The sequence below is a fragment of the Pseudorasbora parva genome, chromosome 8, assembly GCF_024679245.1.
Source record: "Pseudorasbora parva isolate DD20220531a chromosome 8, ASM2467924v1, whole genome shotgun sequence".
NCBI classification, from domain to species: Eukaryota; Metazoa; Chordata; class Actinopteri; order Cypriniformes; family Gobionidae; genus Pseudorasbora; species Pseudorasbora parva.
In genome coordinates this window covers 23,662,303-23,676,903 of record NC_090179.1, presented here as the reverse complement: position 1 = coordinate 23,676,903, position 14,601 = coordinate 23,662,303, and the positions used below count along the sequence as shown (strand labels likewise).

The following is a 14,601-nucleotide window of genomic DNA, read 5'->3' as shown; positions in this document are numbered from 1 at the left end:
TGATTGCAGTACCAGTTTTGGCCACAATCTCCTTTAATTGTGGATTTGGCACCCCTCTTTTCTGAAATAAGCTGTACTTTTGGACACCAAATGTACATTTGTTGTCTCACAACATTAAATTCAAAACCAATACATTCACAAAACCATTCTTTTCTGACAAAATCAAACAATCGCCTCAAAATCATTTCAGCTGTTTTCAAAATAAAACAAACCTTTCAGATCAGTCAGTATATAAACAATACAGAGAATTCATTACATCAAAAATGGAGAACATAGCATCCAGAGCATGTAGCTGCAGAAAAATTGTACATTGTTTAAAATTTAAAAATGCAATTACGTAAGAAAAAGTATCGTAATCACAATGTATTAAAAATTTTATATTGTATCCTGTATGAACTGCAAGTATTGTATAGCATATTGTATAGAATTGGATTTCTGTATATTCTGCACTTGCATACTGTAAAAAATGTCAAAGAAAACTCCAAATAAAAAGCATGTTACAGTAAAATTTTAGTTTGTTGGAAATAATAATAATAATGAAAGAATAATTCTGCTACATATAAATATATTTCCCATGAAAACTATTTTTTATAGCAGCAAACAAGTGTAACAATGGGAACAAACAAGGTACAACGCGTAAAGGAACTGAATACGATAACATAAAAATAGGAACAGAAAACACTTCAACTTAAAATTCCTTAAATACGAGAAGGGAACAAAAACAGAAATCAAGAGAGAGCCCTATAGAGGCAGCAGGGTAGGGGGTCACCTCAGCAGAGCAGATGGAATTTAAAGAACACCTGAGCAGGCAGAGCTGGTGACCACCACAAGAGATTAGGCAGAGCAGAACCCCACCACAGTGGATCAGGTAGAGCTAAAGACCACCACTGCTGAGCAGGCGGAACAGAGCAAAGAGAGCTTACAGATTTAATCCTGGATTCGTTTTTGGAACCAGCATACCTCAAGTAGGCTAAACAAGGCCTATATCATCAATTTGCATCATTTGAGGATTTTCTGGCCAGAGGCTAGGGACTACAGCCAGTATAGAAGGAGCTAGTTCTGCATGTTTTCAACCTGCTCATAAGGGTGGGATCTCACTCACAGAATGTAAATGCGCACGGCCGCTCGGCTTGGGCATTCATAATGGAGAGGTGCGGAGCAAAGTGAGTATTCAAACTTTTCAATGAATTCCTATGAAAGATGAGCTTCCATGAATGACTGCTGTACTTGACTTCAGCTCGTCGCTCTTGTGATGAATGAGATCTGACTCCTGCTGCATTTGTGCCGTGACTTTCATTCAGCTCACTCACACTTTATTGAAAAGACACCTGATAACCAGTAGCGGCAGCTTTGGGAGGGGCCTCGTTGGGCAGCGAAACAAGTGCATTCTGGGAGTTGTCGTCTTTCATCCACATGAGACAAAAATACATTTTCTGATTTTCTCAGTCTAGAAAGCACCACATTCAAAAATAATTTAACATTTCTACTACATTAAGGACCCAGTTTAAATACAAATTCATCTTCCCGGCATTGAAGTACCCCTTTAAGGTGTTGCCAAAAGAGTAATTTATTTGACAAACATGTTTAGGCCACTGAGCATTTGGTTCAGAGAATGGGGTTTAGTGTTTTAGCATTTGAGAAAATTTGTAATGCAACATTTTAAAGGTTAAGAACTAAATGGCAATTGTGTCACTGTCCCTGGAGCAATGGCGTCATCTCTTTTTCAGGCCATATCCTTTTTACATTGTCAGATATAAAACGGCAGCATAAATCAGTGTACAGAGCAGAATGCACTTTTACAGTTTAGCCTGTGAAACAGACAGGTTTGTTTCTTTTTTTTCTTTATTGTAATTTGTTAAACTATCCAGCTAAGTAAATAACTATTGCTATTATTATAGTTATATTATATTCTATAGCAAGTATATTATAATTTATATATATTATAAATATTGCACAAATTTAAATTATATATTTTATACATACAGAAAGGAGACACAAAGGAGATTTCACTAAGGACTAATATTCATCTTGTCAATGGAGAACATCAGCTTTGTAAAGGATTTTGTCATAGTTGGCTTTCCTGGACTTCAGCCTCATTACTATGGCCTTGTATCAGCACTTCTGCTTTTTGTTTATGTGTTTACTTTGGTGGGAAATTCTGTATTTTTCACATTGTTTGTAATAACTAAGAGCCTTCAGAAGCCTGTATATTATTTCATTTTAAATCTTGTTGTGTGTGATGTACTATTCAGCACCACAACATTACCAAAGATAATCAGCAGGTATTGGTTTCAAGATGGAACCATTTCATTCTTGGGCTGCTTTGTTCAGATGTTTTTTGTGCATTATTTAGGTAGTGTCTGTTCCCTTGTTCTGGCAGTAATTGCTATAGATCGCTATGCAGCAATATGTTACCCACTTCAATATCATAGTATCATGACAAACAGAAATGTATTTTTTCTGTTCTTTGGCTCTTGGATTTTGGGCTTCTTAGGCCCGTTGGCAATGGTCATTCGAGCTTACCCTCTCCCTTATTGTACAGAAAACACCATTGTACACTGTTACTGTGATCATGTTTCCATTACAACACTGGCATGCACAGACAGAGCACTGTATAGTGTTCCAGCCCTCATCTATGCCTTTGTGATACTGTTGGGGCCCTTTGCTCTTATTATTTTCTCATACTGCTCCATCTTTGCAGCAGTTATGCGAATTTCAGGGACTCAGGGAAGACTGAAAACTTTGTCCACATGCAGTCCTCAGCTCATCATAATTGCTCTTTTTTTCCTACCCAGGTTATTTAATTATTTGTCTGGCAATATTGGTATAAAATTCAGCACTGATTTGCGATTAGTCATTATTATGATGTATAGTCTGCTACCACCCATGATCAACCCCCTTATTTATTGTTTGAGAACAGAAGAGGTAAAAAATATTTTTAGAAGACATTTTCAAAAGAAACAAATAGGTATTCCTTTACGATTGCTTTGATGTGCTTTCTTTAAATAGGTGGTCAAACTGTTGCCATTGTCCTAAGGTCCTCAACGTTAGATAACATCCCCATTTTACAAAACATAGAACAGATTACAGTAGGTGTTGGACTGAACTGGACTGAATGCCAAGAACATTAATGTGAGTGAAGGTCCCCTAAAAATAGATTTTAAACTTTCAGCAATTAAGACATTTTTAGTTCTAACATGATTTATAATTCGTCTAATATATTGTAGACAATATGGTAGTTTTATAATGATAATTTTGGAAATAATTAGGCCTAACGTTTGCATTTAGAATAACTTGCTACATTTTTCACTATGCACCTCAGAAATACACTGATTAATAATTTATAGACGAGATCTTTAATTAGTTTTTATTGCATGTGATGTTCAGTATGTTTGTCATGGGACAGAACATAAAACTCTCCTATAAGTTATTTTATTTTAGTTCATGTTAATGTTGCAGAGGAAATTGACTTAATGTAATTTAAACTATTGTATTTGTTGTTTATATTGTTATAGTTTAAGAACCTGTACATGCACACAAGAAAATTCAGCTGAGCACACCGGAAAATGTGATGTAATAAACCAGAAACAATAATGAGTCATCGAAAAGTTTTTTGTGCACACTGCAAATGTCAATCTATCAACTCTACTTAAAACAAGTTGTAACAGGATGTTTGGGTTATGTTTCATGTTTTTGTGTTTGCCATGCTCACTGTCATGTTTCTTAAGCTGCGTTTCAAGCAGGTTTTTGAGCCCGCAAGTTATAACTTCAAACCACGAGTGTTCCAGCCAAAGTCACGCCAAACTGCATGAACGCGATGAATTGTGATTGCTAGATGCAAACAACGCATTGTGGACCATACGGAGCTTATTTACAATAATTTTTATCGGCAAAGGTGCTTACTCCTTGTTTATTTGAGGGAAACAGAGGAGAAAAAACGAGTAAGGCAAGAGAAGCTGTTTTACCTTTTATTTTATTGTATATTTGGAAATGTAATGTTATTTAGCATTAATTCATTCTTGCACTCAATGGACTAGAAACTAGCTAACAGTAGAAATGGTGCTGATAATGCATAACATTTGCGGATAAATTATTTTAGAGCAATACCTTATTTTAATAAACAATTTGTTTTTTAATGTACTACTTTCATAAACACTGCATCCATGGCTTCCATTGTTGTTTCGCGCACTGTGACATCAGAACTCCTAACTGGGAGTTCATCAGTCTAGTACTAGTTCACGGGTGGGAAGTCATGGGTTTGACTGCCGTTCCAGTGTACTTTCACGGGTAGAAGGTTGGAAAAACAAGACTTACGGTTTGCCTGGAACACAGCATTAGTTTGCTTTGTTCACTGCTATGCACTTCCTTGTCTTGGCATGTGATTCCCATGCTCTCATGTCATTGGTTCATTGGTTAATCAGTGTTCACATGTGTTCCTTGTCTTGTCATTAGTCCTTCATGTAACCGCTGTTTGGTAAGTTTTATGTTTTATGAGTCAAGTCCATGTTCATAAAGTTATTTGCATGAGTGCATTTAGCTGATTATTGCCTTTCATTCACTTGTTAATGGTGTTTGTGTTCACAGTTAATTTATTTATCCTTCACGTCAGATTCGACAGAAAATTGCTCAAACTACAGTACACATTACAGACAATGAGCAACAAATGTGGATTTGTACGCATACCATAGAATGAGTAAACCAACTCCTTGTTTTTTGTCCTTATAAACTCCTTGATTTAACATATAATCTGCTTGAGCAAAACCTTGTTTTTTTCATGTTTTAATAAAATTAAGGCCTATTTAATAAAACCAGTTAACTTAAGTTAATGGTTTTTGTGGTTACAGATTCATTCGTGGACTTTACGTTGTATACGACTGACCAATATTGAGTTGCCCATGTGTTTCATTCTATCCTCTATTGTCAATATAATGGACGGTTAACGCCATTTTAGTTGTGTACACTTAACTTTATTGAACACAACAGACCTGGGGCCTATTGCACAAAACTATGATAAGGGAATAAGCCTGGATATCTTGGTGATCCTGGCTCAATTTATCCTGGCTTAATTGATCTTAGCCTCATCTTAGCAAAAGTAAATTAGATGAGTGCTTTCTGCCATCCCATGCAGCACCACCTCAACGTCTGGGCTTGCCGTTTCTTCCAGACCTCCACACTGAGGTGTCGAGGTCCTGGAAAAAACTGGCATCATAGCTGTTTTTAGCCCACAGACATCTACCTATCTTAGGTCTAAAACAGTTTGGTTATGGGGCAATGCCTAAGGTAGAAGAGACCTTTGCGAGCCATCTCTCTCCCTCAGCTGCATCATCCCTGAAAGTCCAGACACTACCCACCAAACTGCTAAATCCAAGCGTACTCGTGGCAGGTGTCAGGTGTCTGCACACGATGGCTATCGTGCAGGGATATCAGGCTGACCTGCTAAGGGATCTGGGCAGCAGTGATGAGGTGGGGGCTGATGTTATCAATGTTTGAACCCTACTGAAATCAAGGAGAGGGACGAGCTTTCTGCTTGACCCGCCAGTTTCTCCTGCTGGCCTCTTCGGTGACTCCGTACATTCTGTCACTGAGAGGTTTCAGGAGGCTAAAAAGCAGGCCACTACGCTCAAGCAGTTTCTCCCTCTCCACGTCCAGGTCCCTGGGGAAGTTGCACAGCAGCCCAAGCCAGGTACGAGTTCCACACATAGGGCGCAGAGAGACTGAGAGGCGGGACGACGCTCGCAGACAAAGTCTTCGAGGGGTAGAGATGATCTGAGGACAGTCATTATCACCAAGAAGACTTTGTCGAAAAAGTCCTGACGCCAGCAACGTCAGGGCTGTGAGGGTGATCCCCTCCGAAGGAAGGCGGTGCTCACCTCAGCACACGGTGCCTGTCTCCCTTTGGCACCCTCGGGGGGCCATGCTGCCGGGGTGCAGATGGTCCAGAAGGTGGTCTACCCCCTCTTGGGAGGGTCTCAGAACAGTCAAGTCAGTCATTCCCTGGCGGTTCACCACTTCAGGGCACTGTACTTGCTGTTCAAAGTACACCCAGAGGCCAATCAGTAGATTTCTGCAGACAGTCCTGCAGACAGTGGAGAGTGGGTACGCAATCTAGTTCAGAAAGCGTCCACCTCCTTTCAGTGGAGTCCTACCCACGTTAGCAGGCCAGGAGCAGACTCTGGTTATGGCACAAGAAGTAAAGACTCTTCTGCGAAAGACGAAAAAAATATAATTTGCATACACAATAAACTACAGAAAATTGTATTTAAATCTTTTTACAGAAAGGTTTTTGCAGGAGCCTATGTGCCTCAGACTTGCGTCGCCAGCTCAATAATCAAAATTCTCGGTAATCCTCTGTAAACTTTGACAGATGTTTGAAGGCTTGTCCGGTTTAAAGCCTTTTTTGCATCTTGCGTCTTCAACCCGGAACTACAGTTCAATTCAGTTCAAGTAATGAACTGGCTCAATCAGTTACTTGCTGAGAATTGGCTCAAAAAAAAAACGATTTGTTCAAGAGCCGAACATCACTAGAACCCAGCAGTAGTAATGGGCAGACCCGAGGCTTCGTGAAACACTGAAACAGTTGAAACAGTTGAAACAAATGTGCCATAATGTTTCGGAGCTTCGAAACAATCTGACACCCGTCTATATGGCGACAACTAGTGGTCACTTGCATGTGTTGTTCTAGAATATACAAATGTATATGTAAAAAAAAAAAAAAGTAATCTGTCTGACAACTACATGGTCTTGGTTTTGCAACATGTAGCTTCATTATTGTTAATAACTATAGGGGTGTTTTTGTCATGAAAAATTAAGATAAGTAAAAGAAATAAAGCCACAATGTGTCACATTTGAAAATAGTAATTGCTCTGCTGTTGAAGGACTTAGCCAACTTATTTTTTTGCATATAATTTCTCCAGCCTTTGAAAAAATCCTCTCACAAGGGACATTTGTTACTTGCATGCACAAATATTGTTTAGCAAGTACATACAAATTAGAGAAAATGATTGTGCTCTTATCAATAAATTTATGGTTCATGCATTCTGGGCAAAATCTAGCTGCAAATCACAATACAATACACACATCTCACTTTATTTGGTGTTTCCACAATGGAAATTGCTCCCACTATATCTATATATATTACCTATGAATCTATATAATTCTATATCTCTAATTTATGCTGTGCTATCTGTCACTATCTATATTAGCCTATATGAATGTTTCACTATATACACTCACTAAAAGGATTATTAGGAACACCTGTTCAATTTATCATTAATTTAATTATCTAATCAACCAATCACATGGCAGTTTCTTCAATGCATTTAGGGGTATGGTCCTGGTTAAGACAATCTCCTGAACTTCAAACTGAATGTCAGAATGGGAAAGAAAGGTGATTTAAGCCATTTTGAGCGTGGCATGGTTCTTGGTGCCAGACAGGCTGGTCTGAGAATTTCACAATCTGCTCAGTTACTAGGATTTTCACACACAACCATTTCTAGAGTTTACAAAGAATGGTGTGAAAAGGGAAAATTATCCAGTATGCAGTAGTCCTGTGGGTGAAAATACCTTTTTGATGCTAGAGCAGAGGAGAATGGGCCAACTGATTCAAGCTGACAGAAGAGCAACTTTGACTGAAATAAACACTCGATAAAACTGAGGTATGCAGCAAAGCATTTGTGAAGCCACAACCTTGAGGCAGATAGGCTACAACAGCAGAAGACCCCACCGGGCACCACTCATCTCCACTACAAATAGGAAAAAGAGGCTAGAGTTTGCACAAGCTCACCAAAACTGGACAGTTGAAGACTGGAAAAATGTTGCCTGGTCTGATGAGTCTCAATTTCTGTTGAAACATTCAGATGGTAGAGTCAGAATTTGGCGTAAACAGAATGAGAACATGGATCCATCATGCTTTGTTACCCCTATGCAGGCAGGTGATGGTGGTGTAATGGTGTGGGGGATGTTTTCTTGGCACACTTTAGGCCCCTTAATGCCAACTGGGCATCGTTTAAATGCCACAGCCTACCTGGGAATTGTTTCTGACCATGTTCATCCCTTTATGACCTAAGCAAAACAAAAGAGATGGCTGACCGCACACTGAATCCAAGAGAGACTTAAAGTCTAGAAAAATACATAATTTTTATTTTTTCAATTGCATGGTGCAATAAAGTACAAAGTGCAGGTGAGTTACAAACAGAGGAGCATGAGCAAACGTTTCAGCAGGTTACTATCCTCAGTGCTCAAAATACAACAGACAATCACTCTTTTTCTAGATGGACAAGCAATTAGAAGCCACCAGGTTAATCCAATTATTACAATCATCAATTAACACCAATCACAATCGATTATCACAAGTGTCACAGCAAAAGAGTCTGAAAAGCAATGTCCACAAACTACATGAAATATACATTCAAAGAAATGAAAACAACATTAAATTTAGAAGATTAAAAGAAACAAGAAATTTAAAGTTCTTCATTCAATGCATCAGGAAATACATTTGAAGTTAGAAAATCAAAAATGCCTCCCTTTGCAGTAATTTCTTGTCTCTATCTCCGTCTCTTCTATGAGGTAAAATCCTCTCGATGCCCAGGAACTTCATGTCTGACAAAGAATGTTTAGCAAGATTAAAGTGACGATAGATGGGAGATGTATCATCCCGTCTACGAAATGCACTTGTATGTTCAATCATCCTAGTGCGTAAAGCCATCCCTTTATTACCACCATGTACCCATCCTCTGATGGCTACTTCCAGCAGGATAATGCACCATGTCAGAAAGCTCAAATTATTTCAAATTGGTTACTTGAACATAATGAGTTCACTGTACTAAAATGGCCCCCACAGTCACCAGATCTCAACCCAATAGTGCATCTGGGATGCGGTGGACTGAGAGCTCCGTGCCCTGGATGTGCAAATCTCCATCAACTGCAAGATGCTATCTTATCAATATGGGCCAACATTTCTAAAGAATGCTTTCAGCACCTTGTTGAATCAATGCCACATAGAATTAAGGCAGTTCTAAAGGTGAAAGGGGGTCAAGTTTTAGTAATGTGTTCCTAATAAGCCTTTAGGTGAGGATTATTACAAAAACCCTCTTATGAAAACCCCCAAGGTGAATATGCATTAACTTCACTTTTCAACTTTGTGGGGAATTAAGTTCATACAGTTGTGTGACTGTGTGGTTTGTTCCCACCCCTTTAAATCAAACGCAGTTTCGACAGGCGCCACCTGACGAAACATCTGCACTTCAGGATCTCGACAAAGCTTCAAAATGTTAGTTTAGCGTCAACCATCTACCCAGCAGTAGCCATCTTGCGTTTATGCTAGGGAAATCGTCCCCTGGAAGATTTTGTTGGGGATTTTTGTGAACTTTCTAGGCCAGTAGATTTGAATGCTAAGGCGCTCAAGGACATTTTCATTTTGGACTTAATGAGCACCTTGCTCATTTAATGCCTGAGAGCACTTTGCCATGGACTATGGCCCAGTACATTGATCCTGCTCTCCCGCTGAGTGGCTCTGCATTTAGGCCTACTGTGGGAATTGCACAGGAGGAACCCCAAAATTCAATAGTACCCTCCACTCCAGCAAGTCCAATACCACCTGTCCATGACTTACATCCTGGGCCAAGCCACATCTCCAGTCCAAGTCCCTCGCACGGCCCGAGAGGGGAGCGAGGGAGGTGGGATGCATCGAGGCTGGTGAGCCAAGCCGGCAGGGTTAACAGTGCCATCTTATTGTGCAAACTCGCCGTGGTCTCAGCCAAGACACGCTCAATGTTTTATGTGTCTTTTTTCTATAAAATAAAGACAGACATCTCAGACTAACTTGACTCTTCTCTTTATAAACTTGTGAGCCCTATATACACATTTTTTACATGTGGTTACCCCCGGGTGTGCACCCTCTTCTCTGGCCCTCTTTACAACAGAACATGCAACAATTGTTCCTATTGTCATACTCGATACCCGCAGAGGAATGAAGAGGCATTTGTAACAACGCCTGTCTGCTCTCTTGTGAGTATGTGTGTTGTGGCAGTGAACACACACACAAGATATAAAGGATATAAAGGATATAACACACTGGATGGCGCAACTGGAACAGTGAGGGCTGAAGACGGAGTCCAGGGAAAGAAACTTCAAAGTTCTGGAGGTTAACGAAGTGTGAATTCACTGAAGAAGATTAAATCTAAATCCTATGGCTTGACATGAGCTTTCATAGCCTAAATATGCAAATGTATGCAGTGTCTGGCGTGCTTTTGTGCGCGTAGCACCCACATTGGTGCATGCCTCAGCAGCCCTCACAATAGGTTTGTGCAGTTGCCGCAGCACAGCTAATCAGCGTGCTAGTATGCTGTGCCTGGGTCCGCTGCACAGCTGCACTGGGTTTTACATTAAAAATTATAAGAATCATTTTTGCTTTATATTCTCGGAAAAGGAGTTTTTCCCATAGCGTAAGTTAACTTACACAATACAGAGTACTCTCACAAGGGAACACAGAAACAATAGAAACAGAAAACACTTCAAATTAAAAGTCTCAAGACAGGTCTGATGACTGAGAAAGAAAGAGTCAAAATGAGTGAGAATGTCAATTTTCAAATGGCGTCCAACTATCTGGACTGGTTGAATGTTTTGCCAAAAGAGTCATTTATTTAACAAAAAAAGTGTTTAAGCCACTTATTTGGTTCAGAGAATCGGGTTTAGTGTTTTAGCATTTGAGAACATTTGTAATGTAACATTTTAAAGGTAAAGAACTACATGGCAATTGTGTCACTGTCCCTGGAGTAATGGCATCATCTGTTTTTCAGGCCATATCCTTTTTACAATGTCAGATATAAAACGCCAGCATAAATCAGTGTACAGAGCAGAATGCACTTTTACAGTGTAGCCTGTGAAACAGACAGGTTTGTTTCTTTTCATTCTTTATTGTAATTTGTTAAACTATCCATCTAAGTAAATAACTATTGCTATTATTATAGTCATATTATATTCTATAGCAAGTTTATTATAATTTATATATATATATATATATATATATATATATATATATATATATATATATATATATATATATATATATATATATATATATATATATATATATATATATATATATATATATATATATTATAAATATTGCACAAATTTAAATTATATATTTTATACATACAGAAAGGAGACACAAAGGAGATTTCACTAAGGACTAATATTCATCTTGTCAATGGAGAACATCAGCTTTGTAAAGGATTTTGTCATAGTTGGCTTTCCTGGACTTCAGCCTCATTACTATGGCCTTGTATCAGCACTTCTGCTTTTTGTTTATGTGTTTACATTGGTAGGAAATTCTGTATTTTTCACGTTGTTTGTAATAACTAAGAGCCTTCAGAAGCCTGTATATTATTTCATTTTAAATCTTGTTGTGTGTGATGTACTATTCAGCACTACAACATTGCCAAAGATAATTAGTAGGTATTGGTTTCAAGATGGAACCATTTCATTCTTGGGCTGCTTTGTTCAGATGTTTTTTGTGCATTATTTAGGTAGTGTCTGTTCCCTTGTTCTGGCAGTAATTGCTATAGATCGCTATGCAGCAATATGTTACCCACTTCAATATCATAGTATCATGACAAACAGAAATGTATTTTTTCTGTTCTTTGGCTCTTGGATTGTGGGCTTCTTGGGCCCTTTGGCAATGGTCATTCGAGCTTACCCTCTCCCTTATTGTACAGAAAACACCATTGTACACTGTTACTGTGATCATTTCTCCATCACAGCACTGGCATGCACAGACAGAGCACTGTATAGGGTTCCAGCCCTCATCTATGCCTTTGTGATACTGTTGGGGCCCTTTGCTCTTATTATTTTCTCATACTGCTCCATCTTTGCAGCAGTTATGCGAATTTCAGGGACTCAGGGAAGACTGAAAACTTTGTCCACATGCAGTCCTCAGCTCATCATAATTGCTCTTTTTTTCCTACCCAGGTTATTTAATTATTTGTCTGGCAATATTGGTATTCAATTCAGCACTGATTTGCGATTAGTCATTATTATGATGTATAGTCTGCTACCACCCATGATCAACCCCCTTATTTATTGTTTGAGAACAGAAGAGGTAAAAAATATTTTTAGAAGACATTTTCAAAATAAACAAATTGGTTTTCCTTTACGATTGCTTTGATGTGCTTTCTTTAAATAGGTGGTCAAACTGTTGCCATTGTCCTAAGGTCCTCAACGTTAGATAGCATCCCCATTTTACAAAACATAGAACAGATTACAGTAGGTGTAGGACTGAACTGGACTGAATGCCAAGAAATGTAATATAAGCTTTTTGAAGGTCACCTGAAAATAGATTTTAAACTTTCAGCTATTAAGACATTTTTATCCCTTTGGTTCTTTATAAACATTATTTACAATGCTTATATATTGGAGACAATATGGTAGTTTTATAATGATAATTTGAAATAATTTGAGAATAAATATTTTACTATACCACTCAAAAAATACACTGATTAATAATTTATAGACAAGATCTTTGAGTAGTTATTTTTTATTGCATGTGATGTTCAGTATGTTTGTCATGAGACAGAATATAAAACTCTCCTATAAGTTATTTTTGACTTAATGTAATTTAACCTATTGTATTTGTTGTTTATATAGTTATGGTTTAGGAAACTGTACATGCACACAAGAAAATGTAGCTGAGCACACCGGAAAATGTGATGTAAATAAATCAGAAACAGTAATGAGTCATACACAGGAAAAGTTTTTTGTGCACGTGACTCTCTTCGGTCTTGCCTCACAAGCACCCCCTTTGCGGCCATTATGCGCCCTCAATGTGCACTTCTGCCGAGTCCACACTGGTGCGGGTTACACAGCAGACTTCTTCTCAGGCAGTCAAAGCAGCATTACGCTGTGAAAGTGCTGACTCAAAGGAAGGCTGTGAGGGTTTAGGGTGCCATTTGGGATGGGCCTGTGTTTGCTTTGTTCACTGCTATGCACATCCTGGTCTTGTCATGTGATTCCCATCCCCTCGTGTGTTGTGTCATGTCAGTGGTTCATTGGTTAATCAATGTTCACATGTATTTTTTGTCTTGTCATTAGTCCTATTGTATTTAAACCCTCATGTTTGCCTTGTTCCCTTGTACATTATTGTTCATGTAACCGCTAGAGGGAGTAAATTTAAATGCGTATTTGGCGTGCTGTCCGGGAGGAGCTAAGACTTTGACCCAAACCCAGAGTACTCTCCAAAAGGCTAAAGAGCAGAGAACAGCCGTTTGGCTAAAGCTCTGAATGTCCTGTGGGAGCAGAAGGAAAAGCACTGCTGTGGCAGTGGAGAAAATTAGCCAGAGAAACTAAGCACATGTGGGAGCAGAGGTAATAGCACTGCTGTGGCAGAGGAGAAAATTAGCCAGAGAACTTGAGCTCCTGCAGGAGTAGAAGGAAAAGCACTGCTGCGGCAGTGGATAAAATACGCCAAAGAAACTGAGCTCCTGTGGGAGCTTTGGCAGTGGAGAAAATTAGCCATTGAAACTGAGCTCCTGTGGGAGCAGAAGGAAAAGAACTGTAATGGCAGTGGAGAAAATAAGCCAGAGAAACTGAGCTAATGCAGGAGCAGAAGGAAAAAAAACTGCTGTGGCAGTGGAGAAAATTAGCCAGAGAAACTGAGCTAATGCAGGAGCAGAAGGAAAAACACTGCTGTGGCAGTGGAGAAAATTAGCCAGAGAAACTGAGCTCCTGTGGAAGCAGTAGGAAAAGCCCTGCTTTGGCAGTGGAGAAAATAGCCAGAGAAATTGTGCTCCTGCAGGAGCAGAGGGAAAAGAATTGCTGTAGCAGTTGAAAGATTCTGACGATATGGCATTCAGTGCCCACTTATATAGGCAGTCGTCTCCACCTGTTTTGCTGGGCTGAAATTCCATAGGTTTGTGTAGCGGCACAAATGTGAACAAACATCTCGGTTTATGACTGTAACTATTGTTCCCTGAAGAAAGAATGAGACGCTGCATTGAGATGCTGTGGGAACGTCTCTGGGTGATTATGTTATGAAGCACGTAGGAAATCAGTCCAATAGCGTAATGGATCGTCATAAGCAAATCATAGACAGGAAACCTTGAAATAGAATCAGGCTTCAGTATTTTGAGAAAATGGGTAAATAACATCACAGTCTCACTCATATTCATCACATATTGACGCTTGGTCAGGACCCCTTGGTGTCACTTGTTAACACACACAGGGTACAGTACTCCTTTAGCATAATTTTCCAACGCACAGGGTATTCCATTTGATTTCAGTTCTTAGCCCAGTATGTCAAATCAAGAAGCATTTAATTGTTTGTATTTGTAAAAGTAGACATGATTTTATGAATATCTATAGGCTACTTTTATGTTTTGGAGCAACTAACCCCACTCCCAAGCTGACGTAATGGTGCAATTAGTCACAAGATATACGATAGCCAATGCTGTCAAAGCTGATGTAACGTTTCTTCAGACAACAATTTTCTAAATGTGTTCATGATCTTCAGTGGATGGACTCGACGCTGATCGCTTTTGGAGATTTTCTTCACACAAATCAAACATTTGACCTCGAAACACTTGGAATATTTGTACTTTTTGAATA

The 14,601-nt window shown here is 39.0% G+C and overlaps 2 protein-coding genes across 2 annotated transcripts; both read left to right on the top strand.

The window, feature by feature from the left end:
• Positions 1-2,031: 2,031 nt before the first annotated feature.
• Positions 2,032-2,991, top strand: LOC137085123 (olfactory receptor 10A6-like). The gene has a single exon (XM_067451685.1). The coding sequence runs from the start codon at positions 2,035-2,037 to the stop codon at positions 2,989-2,991; it is 957 nt and encodes a 318-aa protein (XP_067307786.1). The 5' UTR covers positions 2,032-2,034.
• Positions 2,992-11,206: 8,215 nt separating this feature from the next.
• LOC137085122 (olfactory receptor 10A6-like) lies at positions 11,207-12,166 on the top strand. Its single transcript, XM_067451684.1, has one exon. The coding sequence runs from the start codon at positions 11,210-11,212 to the stop codon at positions 12,164-12,166; it is 957 nt and encodes a 318-aa protein (XP_067307785.1). The 5' UTR covers positions 11,207-11,209.
• Positions 12,167-14,601: the final 2,435 nt, after the last annotated feature.